This window comes from Caretta caretta, chromosome 7 (assembly GCF_965140235.1).
Source record: "Caretta caretta isolate rCarCar2 chromosome 7, rCarCar1.hap1, whole genome shotgun sequence".
NCBI classification, from domain to species: domain Eukaryota; kingdom Metazoa; phylum Chordata; order Testudines; family Cheloniidae; genus Caretta; species Caretta caretta.
The window spans coordinates 29,587,453-29,603,638 of NC_134212.1; the positions used below are offsets into that span (position 1 = coordinate 29,587,453).

Sequence of the window (16,186 nt, forward strand, 5' to 3'; positions counted from 1 at the left end):
GGGTGCATTCTTGCTCTGAAATATCCAACCTTTGCCAGCTGATTTTATCCACTCCTTCAAAAGTTACATGTCCTGATGAACAGGGTTTCGTGGAGGGGTAGGGAGAGATGGCCTGGTATTTCACAATGCACTTACATCAACATTCTGCAGTGGGGAGACCCACAAATAGATTAGACAAGTTAGCCAGACAAATTCAAATTAGAAATAAGGGACAATTTTTTAACAGTGAGGCTAATTAACCATTGGCAGAAACTATCATGGGAAGTGGGGGGATTCTTCTTTTCTTGATGTTTTCAGATCAGGCCTGGATGCCTTTTTGGAAAATGTATTAGTTATTCACAAGTTACTTTGCTCAATTCAAGGGTAACAGTGAAACATAATGGCCTGTTTTATTCAGAAGATCAGACTACATGATCTCATAGTCCCTTCTGGCCTTAAACTCTATGGATCTATGAACATTTTAAAATTAAAGATGCTGTTGTCTAATGTGGAATTCATGAGCTATGTTATAAGGACTGAGGAGCATTATATGCCCTGTACAGAGGGCTATCTGGGACAGATGGCCTGCTTATGCTAAAAATGGATCTGACTTCCATTTGCTGAAAACGTTCCATGCTAAATTCAGAATTCAAAACCTGTTATGTGGCATGTAATAGTATATCTTTTATATGATTGATGATATTGGCAAGAACATAGCGCCACATTGGGTCAGACCAGTGGTCTACCTAGCCCAGTATCCTGTCTTCCGACAGTGACCAATGCCAGATGCTTTTCATTTTTGTTCCCCTTCTCTGTACCTTTTCCAATTCCAAGGTATCTTTTTTGAGATGGGGTGACCAGAACTGCATGCATTATTCAAAGTGTGGGTGTACCATGGATTTATATTGAGGCATTATGATATTTTCTGCCTTATCCACCCCGTTCCTAATGGTTCCTAACATTCCTGCTAGCTTTGACTGCTGATGCACATTGAGTGGATGTATTCAGAGAACTATCCACAATGACTCCAAGATCTTTCTTGAGTGATAACAGGTAACTTGGATCCCATCATTTTGTATGTATAATTGGGATTGTTTTCAAATGTGCAATACTTTGCATTTATCAACATTGAATTTCATCTCCCATTTTGTTGCCCAGTAACCTAGTTATTCCTAATAAAGAACTAATTTTTTTGTTTTGTTTTTAATTGTAAAGCAATGTGTCTCAAGTTACTGTCAGCCTTGCCTTAACGTATTAAAAAGAACTTGAAGCTTTATTGACTAGATCTCTGGGTCTATCTACAAATCCTTACAACTTCTAAAATTTTCTTGTACAATGGTTCAGCATAGTCCCGGTGGAGTACTCAAAACAAATAATCATCTGATAAACTATTAACAAATAGTGACATTCATTAAAAGATTCAATATGATGCAATGTGTAATAAATAGTATTTAACTAGTTCTAGTTCCATATTATACCCAGGGATAGATTTTTCTAGGAATTGTGTCTATTTCAAAAGTTTCAAAGCTCTATTCAGCAACAGAGCAGAGACCACTCCAAGAAATTTCTCTCTGGAGTGTTAAACATCTACTGTCCAAGGATCACTGGTGACTGATTACACCAGCTTAAAAGTGATCTGTGAAGCAAAACCACACAAAGAACACTTCAGAGTTTTAAACTGGGAGGGAGAAGGAGAGGGTTCTCTTTGCTTCTTAAGACATGTCAAAAACGACAGGGCAGATTCTAAGCTCCTATGAAGTGGAGAGAGATGACAATTTACATCTGCTGAGAATCTGTTCCCAGGTCCTCACTTCTCTGTTTTTTGCCAGACAACCTTGGTAAGATCTTTGGAGGGTCTGACTAACAACGAGGTGGGAACAGAACGTGCAGGAAATGCTGAGTAAGGCCATTTATGCAGAACAGATGACTCCTAAAACATTTACATTTTGGCCACACCGACTTCCTGATTCTACTTTTTTTTAATTTGTGATTCTGTCTTGTAAATGGGAATAATTCAAATTATTCAGCTGTCTCACGCATTTTAATGACGGATTTCCTACAAATATAATTTTTGACTGTCAAATAAGGAAAAAGCACAGTGGCTAACATAAATACTTAAAGCAGCAGTTCTCAAACTTTAGTTTCCTAATTTTGCTGCGGACCCTCAAGACCCCCTGCTCAACCCTGCCCCCACTCCAACCCTTCCCCCAAGGCCCCACCCCACCTCTTCCTTCCCCCACTTCACCTCTGCTCCTCCTCTTCCCTGCCTCTTTCCACCCTCTCCCCTGAGCGCCCCCATCCTCCCACCTCTCCCTCCCTCCCAGCGCCTCCTGCACATCAGGGAACAGCTACTCCCAAGCCCATTCCAGCCCCTGCAACCCACTCCTTGTTCCAGGGTCTGATCCCAGGCCTCGGGGTGGCTGTCCTAGCCCCTCCAGGTCCTGCTCTCACCTCTGCCCATCCCCCAGATGCATGTGAATTTACATAGGGGTGGAGCTCCCCCAATCCTCTCCCACCCCGTTCTCCTCCCCCCACTGAAAGGTTGCTAGTGCACATTAATGTAGTCCCATTTAAACAGTACTATGCTAATGTACGCTAGCGAACTTTTAGCATGTGCCAGCAGGGTCTACACAGGCCCATTGTAGCACAGCATGCCAGTGTGCACTAGAATTTACACTTATCTAGAGCGCACTAATGCAGAGTGTAGACAAGCCCCAATTCTTTGCACGGTCATGATCTTATTTACCATCCAGATCTGGCTTAGGAGCCAAGTAATTTTTTTTTAAAGATAAATCATGACTTTTGGGGCTTTTGCATAGTAAATTTAGTGTTTGTGACGAGTGCTAGATTGACAGGCCTGAGCAACGGACATCCATTTATACCAAGTACGGCGGCAGCAGTCCCGACGCTTCCATGGTGTCCTACCAATTTGCTTCAAACCTGATCTAAGGAAAGCAGTAGATATTGAGAAGGTAGTCTGGATTTATGCATGGTCAGACCTTGGTGTGTCTGCTAACACTGACAATTTTTGCCAGTTAAGATGATAGGTATTTATTGCTGTGTATCATAAGCACGGTCCGCTGGAAGCCGCCTGTCCACCAAATAACAGTCACATGGCAACAGCTCAAGAGAAGGATGCTATGGGGATGCTTGTGTGATGACTATTCTTTGAAAGGCACCACATAAACTTGAATCTATTGTCGAATCTATTTTTCACTCACTTCTCTCCTTTCATTTTACATTTGATTATTTTGAACACCTAAAATCTATGAAACAAAAATTAGGTCTGGGGGCCCCTGAAGTTAATTTCCACTGCCCAAGTTCTGGCACTTCCTCTTTTGTTGTTGTTGTTGGTTTTTAAACTATCTGTGTAGGTCTCTTTTGAAAACTGCTGTGACAGCTGCTTTTAATGTGACCTTGATACAGGGTCTCACAAACTCCTTACCTTTTATTTGGAAAATACACCCACTAAAAATTAGGTTGACCTTGTATTTAAGAGAGAAGCTATCAACATGAATGTCATATGGTTTGTAAAGGGATGCTGCCAGACTGATGATAACAAGCATTTATAAAGTCTTTTGCTTCAAAGTGCTTTACAAGCAATACATGATTATGATTATTACTAATTTATTTAGGAGCCCCACTCATGAACCAGGATCCCATTGTGTTATGCATTGTACAAACACTGAACAAAAAATGGTGCGAACATGAAAATATCCTTTTAGATGATTGAATCTGAAACTTGTAAAATTAAACTTTTTATACTCCACTTGGACAATGGGAATAGATTAATCACTTTCCCTTTTGTTTATAATTACCAGTCACTTATACTTTCTGGTTCTTGTGGATTAGTCAGATGCTGCAGTGTCTAAGTAGCAAATACTGTAGGGGAATGTGAAATCCAAATAAACTATTTGCTCCAAAATTCAGATTTACTCCCTGTCTCTCACTTTTCATTGAAACAGTTCTAATATTTAAAATTAAACCTAAATATTTGGACCTCTGCTAAGTATCTTTAAATTCTTGTCTGTTTATTTATAACCACTTATTCAGATTACTAACACTCAAAGTTTGCAAATTCTAATTTTGCTTCTCACCGTTTGTTTTCTGCAGGTTACTCATTTTAGCTGGTAAGACTAGAATGAATAATTTCATTTGTTTTGTGTTAGTCTCTGGCTGGCATGAAACAAACACTGAAAGGGAATAATTACATTTAAATTGTCTTCATCGTAAAGGAAAAACTTGTATTCACTGGGATTTGTGAAGCTCTTTAAATAATGGGGCCTAAAAATACTGTTGTTTGTAAATTCAGTAAGGAAAAAAAAACTCCAGGGCAAAGCACTCAAAATGTGTAATCCATTTGGATGTGATCTACTTTTCCTGTATTCAGAATACAATTTTAGATTCCTAATTACTTACGCTACGTCTGCTCTATGAGCTGGGTGATATTCCCCTACTCTCATCAAGCTAGTACAAGTGTCAATATCACTGTAGCTATGGTAGCACAGGTGGTGGCCATGGAAGCCAGGCTGAGCTGTGCAGAGTACATATCCACCAGGTTCAGGCAGGATTGTACTTGGCATGCCTCTGCCGTTCCTCCGCTGCCACTCCCTCTGCTACCCAGGCTGCTATTTATACTCGGGCTAGCTCGCTGAGAACTGGCCCAAGTATGTGTACACATGCAGCGGAATCACACCCCCAGCTCCTAGTGGAGACATAGCCTTTGACTATAAGATCTTTGGGGCAGGGACCATCTGCTTGTTCTGTGTGTACAGTGCCTAGCACAGTGGGGTCCTGGTCCATGACTAGGGCTCTTAAGTGCTACCACAATGCAAATAAAAAATAAGATAGCCTTGTTTGGCCTAAGTGCATGCTCTAAAGCTGGAAACAACATATGTGAGTAAGTTCACCCACACAGCTAGCATCATAGTCAAAGGAGCTAATCTCATGAGTACAGTTATTCATTTTTGCAAGATCAGGGCCTAACACATTGCATACTCAAATTTTATTGCAGGGCCTTTGTGCTCTGTTTCCTGACATTACTCACCCATCATTATTCATCCTTCCATGCTCAAGAGGTATGGGTAGGGGCAGGGAAGTTATTTGGTTAATAAACCAAGAGGACACACATGCTTCATTGTGTTAGCCTGTGCAAAGAGCACAAAGAGCCACTCATACAGTCATTCTAAAGCACTGGCTTCTTGTTTCTCCAAGTTACACATTCTCTACTCTGCCACTTGCTGGAGTTTAGTGATTTAGGCTCCGATGAATGTTCTTTTCCAAACCGGTGTATGGATTCTACTTGTAAAATGATAGATTGTCTCTGTAACCGGAGAACAAAGAAACAAAGCTGGCATGTTACTGTAACGTGAGAACTAAGGAAAAGCCACATCAAAGATTCAAAAACAAGAGTTTACTTTAAACTAGACCTGATAAAGAAAGTATCAGATCCCAAATGTTAATATAATCCTTCCCTCTGAAAGTAAAGAAATGAACAGTATGTGCTCATTTTTAAATAAGTGCTGTTTTGAGACTAATATCTTAATATTTGTCAGATCTTCAGATGGGAGGTGTTACAGCAGTCCAAAGTATTATGTTTCATCCTGCAGCTTGGAATTAATTTTAGCAAGGAAGAACTTTTTTTTCTTCTGTTGAATCCTGTATAATAGATTTTGCTCTATATTACTCAGAATTTGTGAGGGGTATGTTATGCTGTTTTTTCTCTATGTAAAGCTTTCTCCCCTACCAAACCAAAGAATTAAATAATGAACAGCTAGACTCAAGCCCCTCATTTATTTGAGAAGCAAATCCTGATCCTGCTTCCATTGAAATCAACAGCAAGTCACTTCAAAGACAGGTGAATCAGGTCCTAGGCTAGATACATTTTCATCTGGGAAACTCAGATGAAACTTAAACTCAGAGCCTTTTTCTAAGATCAAGCCTTGTATACTGTTCTGACCCTTGGTACCCTCTACACCTTCTTGTGTAATGCAGACTAATTGCTCTACAGATCTCATTAACTCCTGAGCTCTGCAGCTCTCGTTAATTCCTGGTTTCTAATGCCCACCTAACACTTTTTTATTTGTGCTAAATCAATAAACAAATTAACATCAGCTGAGTTCTAACTGATCTAAAGAGGCTTGACCCCTGAAACTTGGTGGTCCCCCCCTCACCCTGCAGGTCCTTTGTGGTGTGTTAATGTCTCATTGATAGTCAATGGCCAGTAGTGATCATCCTCTAAACTCATTCCTGATGCAGTACGCCATCTGCACCTATGTCTTCTCAGCACGTTCCTAGAGAAATAGAGGTTTCTATGGGCAGCTCTCTGTCCCAATGGTCAAGTGGAGGTAGAGGGGAAACAAACTGGAAAACATCCTGAAAGCAGTTGTGTGCCAGGATCAAGGCCTTATCAGGCTCCTTCTTAGAAAGTGGAAGCAGAAGCTTTGCAACTCTTTTTCAATTAAATGTTTCCCAAATAATTTTTAGTCCCTTCCTACCGTGGATACCGGAAGTAAATGAGATACTTTTACATGACAATGTGTGTTTGCCACATGCTAAAAATAGATGTTACATATTTTAAAGAATATCCAGAGCTGGCTACAGGTATCTGCAACACATTGGCTCCAATTCCCAGTCTTTTCATACTTAAAATCAGTGCAAGGAGAAAAAAAAGCATTCATCGCTTGTCCAGGAGCATTACTATGGCATTTGATACTTTCTTCTTCTGACGTACGAGAGAGGGAGTCATTAGACACACACATGATCATATGAAGCTGTGGTTTGTAGAAATATAAATACTGCACATAAATGTTGATACGTGCACATTAACTGTCTTGTATAATTCAAGTTTCTCTCTTACTCATGTCTTGCAGCCATAGAATTCTTTCAGCTGGTTGAAATGCTACATAATTGTCTTCCACAAATTCAGATTCACCGTGGTAAAACTGCACGGCAGAAGAGCGTTCCACGGAGATAAGACGATGTGCCAGACTGTGATAAACTGGGATTTTACCATGCCACAGCTGCATTCAGCATTGAAAAGCCAAAGGCCACGTACTTCAATCATCTTGGGGATGCTGAAACTCCATTTTTACTTTGTTTCTGAATGCTTAACTTGGCTCAGTATCTCAACGGGTTTCTGGGCTGTGAGGTCTCTGTGTCAGGAAGTGATGCTACTGTGCATATCCTAAGCACAAACAGAAGAGTTAAAGATGAAACTTTAATTATGAGTAGAGCTTCAAAAAATGTAGTGCTTACATTTAATTTGTTTTTGTTTTCAGTTTGTGCCACAATATGTTTTTACTTCATTGTTCGCCTGTGAATGTGGGTTGTGTTTAGTTAACCAAATGTTGTTGCGGAAGTGCCTGAAAGTTAAGAGCATAGATCATAATGGCACGTTTACAGTCACTATACCCTAACAGATACTCTCTGTATAGCACACCCCTGGTTCCTTTTTCTTCCTAAAACAATGAAGTTTACTCATATTAATATTTACAGTGGTAAAGGAATGTTTTTGTGGAACAGGTTTATACAGTCTCATCTCCTCTGTAAATCCTAAGAAAATACAATATCAATAGGCTGAATACTATAAGCAATATTGTGTGGAGAAAATACAAGTTATTGCTAGTTTTTAATTAAACATAGTAGAAATTGTGCCCCACTTTCTACACCTATCACAGGCAATGAAGAATGATGGCTAGTGCTATTATATTCCTAGACAAACCTGTCATTTTTGTTCCACAATGAACCTAATTTCTTTAAGGCAGGTAGGCTTGCTGGTAAAGTATAATTCCATGGTCTAAAATAGAAGAGGCTATTTCCCTGCTCAAAACCATATTAACATATTCTGAGAGTCTCAAGTAACATAAAAAAGAGCCAAATACTTGCCCGCATGTGAATTTTGCCATTGAGTTCAATTGTATTATTTATCATAACTCTGTAGAGTTACAACAGACTGCAAAAGGAAAAGAGGAACTTTTTTAAAACAGATGGATTTTTTTTTTAACCAGGAACTTTAAAGATGGCTCTTTCACATAATTTTCCATGATAATAGTTGCATAGAGGTTGAAATGAGAGGTACTCTTTCAAGTCATTTTATCCTGTACCAAAGTGATGAGAGAGACAAGGTGGGTGAGGTAATATGGGTGAGGTGAGGTGGACCAAATTCTGTTGGGAAGAGAAACAAGGTTTTGAGCTTATTGGACAGAAATTGGTCCAATAAAAGACATTTCCTCACCCATTTTGTCTCTGTAATATTCTGGGACTGACACAGCTGTAACAACACTGCATATACCAAAGAGCATGTGTAAGTGAAACTTATTTCTGGTCTCTGCTAGTAATACAGGCCCTGCCCCTGCAGCTGGAACCAAACAGGCAGAAATTTATGTCCACAAATAGCTTTATTGAAGTCAGTTTGCTAACCCATTTGGGTTCAATTGCAGGATCAGGACCACAAAGTCTTTCAACTGGAAATCAAGGCAGATAAATAACTAAATAGAAACTTTAAACCTAGCTGTCAATTTTAGGATAACTTAATCAAGGAGCAGATTTGGCAGAAAGAAAGGTGATGGTACTCTTCCAAGCTCCGCCTACAAGGTAAGCTCTGCCCAGGGGAGTTGGCAATATGAGATGTCACTTGTAGAGTGTGCAGATATTCAATATATGATCATGTTCATTGACTCCACAGAGCTCCTTCAACTATGCTCTCCTTCAGTGGGGCTTGAATACAGCTTCATTGGGCCAGGCTGCTTCTTTTATTGTGGGGGAAAAATAAATTGTGATATCTCCCAAAAGCCACCCATGTGTTCTGCAACCACCTTCTTATCTGCTTGGCTCCTGCAAATTGAACAGAGGATTTTAATGAGGACTCTCCACTGAAGTTCCAGACTGTCTGGGGAGCAGTGGAAAGTCCTTCTACATCTTACATTTACTCTCAGATCTGGAAGATCTTCATGGTCTGGTGTGGCACTAGGAGCATTACTGTCTTGCTCATCCTAATATGCTTTGCATTTCTTTGTCCCTGTTCAAGAAGGGTCTCAAAGGCGAGTGATTCATCAAGCAATCCCTCAGCAGGACTCGATCCTCCTCTCCCAGTTTCTGATGTATCCCTAATTTGAGCCTTTAGGGAAGACTTCTTTCCTTTAAAATGGCCCTACTTATTGCAGTGACCTAAGCCAAATGAGTGAGTAAATCAAATTCTCATAATCTCTCTCCCCTATTCTTCTCTCTTTACAGAAGGGCATTTTTGTTGTTTTGGCTTTCTCCAGAACTTGTTCCCAAGGTGGATAGTCAATTTCACCTGAACAATTTAGTCTTAGCACTCTCTTTCTCTGTCCAAATCTGGCATTTTCCCCACCTCACAATGCCAAGAGGCTACATTTGGTCGATGTAAGCAGGTTCTCAAGTTTTATTGTCCCTGTTCTCAGAACTTCAAAAAATTAAGGCAACTGTTTCCTTCCTTTGAGGGTTACAAGAACAAGTTGCTATTGCTATGTGGGCCTGTCAGATGCTGTTATGCTAGAGAAGCTGCCCCTTTAAAGACTGCGTGCTAAGGCACTAATTTCCAAGGTGTGTAAAGCAGTGACCATGATCATCTCTTCGCTCCTTTTTATGTCACTATCAACTGGGCCTCTCTGCTTCTCAGGGTGCCTTCCTTGGCCGCAGGTTCTTGCCAGCAGCAGAACTTGGCAGTTTTGCCTCCTGGGATTACTATCTGCTAATAAACTGTCTGTCCTTTTCATCCACTATTGTAGGAGGAAAGGAAAAAGTATGTTCAAAGAGAGAAAATTTACTTATCAGTAATTGTTTGTCTCACACTCTCTTCTACCCTACATCCCACCATCCTCCCTGTTGGCTGGTATGCTGTTGCTTATTTTATTTCCTTGTCAGCTGTTTCTTTCTATATTTCCCTAGCTGGAGAGATTGTTCTTGGACAATCTTATAATAACCAGCACTACGGTTTCAGAGCTTTTCACACTCATTGCTTCTCTAGTGGTAGCATTACAATACTGTCTGTTCTGTAATCTGTTGTCCATAGAGAAGAGATTGTGACCTACAGAATTACCAGTAAGTAATTTTTCCTTTTATTATGTACAGTTGCAAACAATTTTAAGTCCTTCAAATATAATTATAAGTAATAAGTCTGAGCACTTCAGTAAAAAAAATACAATGCACCAATTAACACTGAAATTATAATTATCAAAGACATTAAGCGTATTTCTTAAAATGAAAGCACCACTGTTCTTACATCATTTAAATACCATCTGTTTTCTTATAAAATATTACATTTTTAATAATCTTTGTCTGTCTTTTAATTATCTGTGATTTCCTAGGTAACCAGCTTCTTCATATTCAGAAATAACCCCCTCAGGAGCCGTATTGCTGGACCTTCTTTCTTCTTAACTTTTTTAACTTAATTGCTTTGTTTGTGTGTTAGTGTGATCTGAAAGCTTGACAATACTGGAGCCTGGAACTCTTTTATTTACTTACAGAACACCACCGCCACAACTCCTGCTCATGCAAGCTTTGCTAAAGGGTTGTGCTTGTGTCTCAAACCTGACTTAAAGGGACCTCTGCCAGAGGGGAGAGAAGTTTAGTCTTCAGCTCTGTTCAGGGCTTTGTATCTTTCCTGCCGCTACCACTGTCAGTAGTAGTGACCTATTTATGTGATGTGGATATTATTCATGAGGACTGAGAACACCAACTTATTACACAGTCGCTTCTGACTTGCCAACAGCACGTAGAGATTTCAGTCATTTTTGACATGTGGTGAATTCAAACTAGCAGCTTTGAGCAGAAAGGCTCTCTATCCCATTATCTATCCCCGCCATGAACTCTCATAAACTAATTCACCTGGTTTTTATTCCTAATTCTTTTTTAGACTTGATGTAGCTCAAATAATGGTAAATGGACATGGAGGGGTGTTATGGTCTCTCTTATGTGTCTCAATTATACATCAGAGTGTAAGCTGTTTGGGATATAGACAGGGCCGTCCCTAGATGGGTGCGGGGCCCGGAAAAAATCAGCCTATATGGCCCCCCCTTCACGTTTTTTATACAGGATGAAATCCGGTGTGAGGCAGGGACACCAGTGCTGGGGCGTGAGAGACCATAGAGAGTGGCACCTGTGCTAGGGGCAAGGGGCTTCCTGTGCTGGGAGGGTCCCAAAAAAGGGAGGGGTCCGGGGCAGAAGGGCAATGGAGGGGGTGAGCCTGGCGGTGGCATGTTCTGGCAGTGGTAGGATGGTGGCGGCTGGTGCTGCGGCAGGCAGCCTGAGGTCGTTGCTGCAGCTGCTGGAGATTGAGCCTGAGCCCTGTGACGCCGAGCCCGAAAAAGAAATACAATGCGAGCTTCCCACCGGTGAGTGTGGGCCTGACCTCTGCTGCCAGCGCCAGGTCCCCCGCTAGCCACCTGGGCTGGCCTGGCACCCCTAACCCCACTCCCCCTGGACCAGCCTGGCACCCCTAACCCCACTCCCCTTGGGCTGGCCTAGTGCCCCCGCATGACATACGCACACTGAAGCGTGGGGCCCGTAACAGTTGCCACGATTCGCCATACCCAAGGGCCAGCTCTGGATAAAGGGCCAATTTCTTTGTGTTTATACAGGCCTACCACTGTGGAGTCATAGTCTAGTGACAGGGGTCCTCATCCCTACTCCATCTAAATAAAAATAATTGCTACTCTTCCAGCGGGAGGGGGAAGCCATCACTCCAGGCTGCAGGTGTGTTTGTAATTCTACAGTCATCCACACACTGCAGTGCAATGTAACAAAAGCGCTCGTCTATTCTTCCACCCTCCCTTGCCCCATAGCCTCTTTTATTTCCAGTCCGCTGATTCTATCATACGGGGCACAGCAGTTCACGAGCCGATTCTTTGGTGGTTGGTTGGGTTTTTTAAGAGCGGGGGAAGCTGCAAGTGGTTTGAGACTTAACATCTAACCTGCTCAGCCAAGAGAGAGAAAATTCACTGTCCCTAGAGGCGGTGAGCCGGTGGTTGGGAGCATCATGCTGAGCACACGCTGCAGCAGGTCCCAACTACCTCTAGGAGTAGGATGCTTCCTTGAATATGCTTTGATCGGCTTCTCCACCTGCTCCTTCGAGCCTGCTCCCCCGTCCTCTTCCATCTGCTCTCCCGCCCCCTTGGGCACCCCAACCTGCTCCGGGACCCCCTAAGATAATCGTCCATCCCTTACCTCCGATCTATTCCTTTAATCCCCCCCGCCGCCGCCGCCGCCGCCGCTCCTCTACGTCCCCCGCCGCCACACCCCCAATCTGATCCTCCCTACCCGTGAACGCCCGACGGCCGCTCTCCCCACGCTAGGGCTAAGGGCGCCGGATAGGGCCGCAGCTTCTTCACAGGCTGAGGGCGGGGAAGCGCTGGACACGTGCTGCTCGCGGCCGCCCCAAGAGCCCGGGGCGAGGCCGGCTGGGGGTGGGCAGACACGCGCCCACCCGCCCATTGTTCCCCGAGGCGGGTCTAGCCGGCGACCCACGCCCCCGGCCCTCCTCATTGGCTGGCGGAGGCGCCCGGGGCTCGGGCCGCTCAGTGGAGAGCGAGGTCCATTGACAAAAGCGCCGGGCGGCGGGGCCGGGGGCGGCCGCCTGCCGGGGACGGTGCTTGCTGCTGCTCAGGCGGGGAGGGGGCGTGGGCTGCTCTGTAACCCCCCGCAGTGATTGTTAGCCGGGAGCTGGCCCCAGGCTGCGCTGGGCAGGCGGAGGCTCGAGGCAGCGGCTGCAGGGAGGCGAAGGCTCCTGCGAAGAGGGGGCGGCGGTGCTAGGCTGGTGGAGCAGGAGCCGTGCGGCCGGGCACGCCCGCTCCCTTTCCATGGCTGCGAGGAGGGGTGGGCCCCCCTTGGAAGGTGAGCAGCCGGCGGTGCAGCGTCGGGGGATTGGGTTGGGCCCGCCCGCAGGTGAAGCAGCAGCTCCAGTGTGCAGCTGGGGCACCTGCACCGGGCTGGCGCAGTCGGCACGCCGGGAGCGGGCGGACACAGCTTGCAGGCAGCAGCCACCGCCCCCTGTTTGATCCCCCCCCCCCCCCCGCCTGCCGATGCCGTGCTTGTGCCATGCATGCTCCCCCACCCCGCCAAGGCGAAGGATTAACGGCACGAACCCCCTCGCCCCGACTGCTGCGGCAATCGCGGCCTCTGTGGGTAGGGCTGGCGGTATTGGCCTCGGCTCCAGCCAGCCAGCCACCCTCCCGCTCGGGGGAGTCCCCATATGGCTTTGCGGCGAGAAACGCTCTGCCTGCAGCATCGCTGATGAGTGTGCCACGGCGGGGGAGGGAAAGGGGGCAAGTCCGCGGAGGGGGGAGGGAGCACCGGCTGGGGGGGGGGGCGCGAGGGGGGCTCCGTGTGTGTGTGTGTGTGGGGGGGTGCAGTGTGTGTGTGTGTGGGGGGGTGCAGTGTGCGTGGAAACCGAGCGCGGGTGGGGGGGAGGGGCAGCGTGCCTGGGGAGAGGGGCCAGCCGGCTGGGAGGGCGGTGCTGTGGGGTGAGGGTGGTCGGGGGTAGCGGGAGGAGGGGGCTGCGCGCGTGCGGGGAGCAGGTTCCCCCAGGGCCGGGCTCAGCAGGGCTCTGGGGAGCGCGGGTGCGGGGCCGGTGGCCGCGGGGGCGTCAGTGCGCTGCGCTCTTCCCCGCAGGTGCCCGGGCCGGGGCCCCGCCGGCGGACGGACCATGGTGACTTCCCCGCTCCGGGGACGGCGGCGGCAGGAGCCGGAACCTCAGCGCTAATGGAAACTGGGTGCGCTGCCAGCTCCGCACCTCCGCGGGGGGGAGGCGGCGCGTCTCCAGCTGCTGCTGCCCGGCCCCCGCCAGCTGACGGGAGCGCGGCCGTCGGTGGGCTCGGCAGCCGGAGCCGGGCGGGCATGGAGACCGCTGCGGTGCCGGAGCGGGGCCCGGCCCGTGTCCCCCCTGCCCGCCCGCCCGCCGGGAGGGAGCCCCGAGCCGGCCACCTGCGGTTCCTGCGGAGGAGCGTGGTGGACTCGGACCAGGAGGAGCCGCCTCTCGAGCTCTCCGCGGCCGAGCCGCGCCGGATCGTCCTGCTCTCCAAAACCAGGAGGATGATTGCGGAGAGGGCCAAGGAGCGGCACGGGGAGGCCGAGCTCGAGCCCGCTGCGGCGGAGCCCGCGGTGGAGCCCAAGGGGGCCGCCCCTGGGGGGCCGGCCGCGGCCGAGGAGCAGAAGGAGCCGGGCAGGGATGCGGAGAGGAAGGAGCCGTCGGACAAAGATCAGACCAAGTCCAGGAAGGAGGAGCCCGAGGAGGAGGAGGAGGCCGACATGAAAGCCGTCTCCACCTCTCCCGACGGCCGGTTCCTGAAGTTTGACATCGAGCTCGGCAGGGGGTCCTTCAAAACGGTCTACAAGGGGCTGGACACGGAGACCTGGGTGGAGGTCGCTTGGTGTGAACTTCAGGTAAGCTGAGCTGGCCTGGCAGCTAAGGACACAGCCTGTGCCATCTACAGACCTGCAAACGCAGCCTTTAGAGTCCCCATTGCTGATCCTCCTGCGTCTAACTATAGCATGTGGTTTTCATTGGCTCAGAAGCTGCCACCTTATGTAGGCTCCTGCCTGCCTTAACCCCCTCAGCACTGGGCATGATCACTGACATTTCTGGCAATGTAATGGGCTAAGGATGAGACTGATGAGAAGGTCAGGAATTTTTCCCTTGGCTGCCTAGAGATTGTCAGAAGAGGCTTCTGGGGGTAGTCATATGTCACTCAAACTGACACTTGAGACATCTGTAACTTGATTTAGCAGGAGTCTAGCTGTCTGTAACTTAAAAAATACGTTAAAGATCTTAAAAGACAATTGCAGAAAATAGATTTACTTCCTTTACAAATCTAAACATGGCGGTTGTGGGTCTAGGGTCTCTTCCCACTGAAACCTCCTATTTTGAAAGGGTTATTAAGCTGTCACAAGCTCATTCTGAATTGAAACTTGGGAAGCACTTTCTAATCCAACATGGCTTATATATTTTTGGCCATATCTGAGTTAGTCTTTCAGCAAAGTCAAAAATGTGTGGCTTCAGATGTCTTTTTGAGCAAATACAACTGAAGTCTCCCCGCCCCCCCATCTCTCAATTTTTTTTAAGCCTTTGAGTCCTGTAGGGTGAAATAGTACATTAATACAACTCTAATTAAAGGCCTGAGACTCTTCAGTTTCTGGGCATGGACACTACATTCTTTTAACTATTCCTGTAATTCTTTATATTTTTCATACAAACTTAAATGTACCACAGGCCATGTGGGTTATACAAATTGCAACATGATGTACCCCAGGGTTTTTTGGTGAAGTTTTTGCTATCTGTTTCCTGTCTCCACCTAGGTTAGTAACATAAATTAACATGAGACTTAAGCTGTTGTGACTTTTTGAATCCTTAGTTTTTTTCTTTTAGTAAGATCTTCTTTCTAGACTACCTCTTAAACTAGGTTGTGTTGTATAGATTTTGCTGGGGCACTGACATCTGTACCTCAAATTGAGCCATGATGGCACTAATCCTGCATTCCTTGTGCACCCAAAACTCCCACTGAATACAGGATCGATCCTCCTGCTGTAATAGTGTCTAAGTACAATTAGTAAAGGATAGAATGGAAGCCCCGATTCTGAAAATCAGTGTAAACTCTACTTTGCCTCCTGTGATAGGCAGCTGAGTGGACATACAGCCTTGTCACTTTGGTTGATTTTATTGTATGGTATTTTGTAATCCATTGCAACCCCATATTGTTTAATTAAAAGTGTAGGGAATATGTTTTGATTTTTCATTTGAATTTCTCCTATTCTGTTAAGAGCCAGTGAAATAAAAACAACTTGCTTTACTTGTTGGGTTTTTAAAAGCACTGCAGAGCCAGCATTATGGTGTATTGCAGCAAGAGAAGTACAAAAAAAGGCAAGATAGAAAAGGTCCCAGTAGCACAGGGGAGACTATGAGAATCAGGGGAGAAGCTGCATAATTGACAATTGGAGAATTTGTCATGCTGCTGGGAGGAAAAGAGAGAGGCATCATCGCAAGCTGGCTTTGTCATTCCGGTCTGGGTTTGGTTGGAGGGCGCAAAATATTAGCGTGTGTAAGTTTTTATTTTAATAACTAAAGGTTCATTTAAAAATGTTTATCCAGTTCTCTTCAAGTGAATGTTTGGATATAATGAAAGGTCAATATCATCTGACAATCTTATTGTGGCCCGTGTTGTGCAAATTCTGTCACAACAGAACAGTCAGC

At 45.8% G+C, this 16,186-nt stretch overlaps 1 protein-coding gene and 1 long non-coding RNA gene across 23 annotated transcripts in view; one reads left to right on the forward strand and one right to left on the reverse strand.

Annotated features, from left to right (window-relative positions):
• Positions 1–5,377: 5,377 nt before the first annotated feature.
• LOC125639600 (uncharacterized) lies at positions 5,378–12,437 on the reverse strand. The gene is made up of 2 exons (XR_007357527.2): positions 12,262–12,437; positions 5,378–7,165 (listed from the first exon to the last, which is right to left on the reverse strand). It is a non-coding gene; the product is annotated as an uncharacterized LOC125639600 (long non-coding RNA).
• WNK2 (WNK lysine deficient protein kinase 2) overlaps positions 12,424–16,186 on the forward strand; it is a 173,347-nt gene continuing 169,584 nt past the window's right edge. For 6 of the 22 annotated variants that reach the window (XM_048857043.2, XM_048857048.2, XM_048857049.2 and 3 more), the window contains exons 1-2: positions 12,424–12,834; positions 13,612–14,382. In XM_048857043.2, the coding sequence (XP_048713000.2) occupies positions 13,702–14,382 (681 nt within the window). In that variant the 5' untranslated portion in view covers positions 12,424–12,834; positions 13,612–13,701. The remainder of the gene's footprint in view (positions 12,835–13,611; positions 14,383–16,186) is intronic. The other 16 variants (XR_007357525.2, XR_007357524.2, XM_048857050.2 and 13 more) reach the window with 8 other exon arrangements.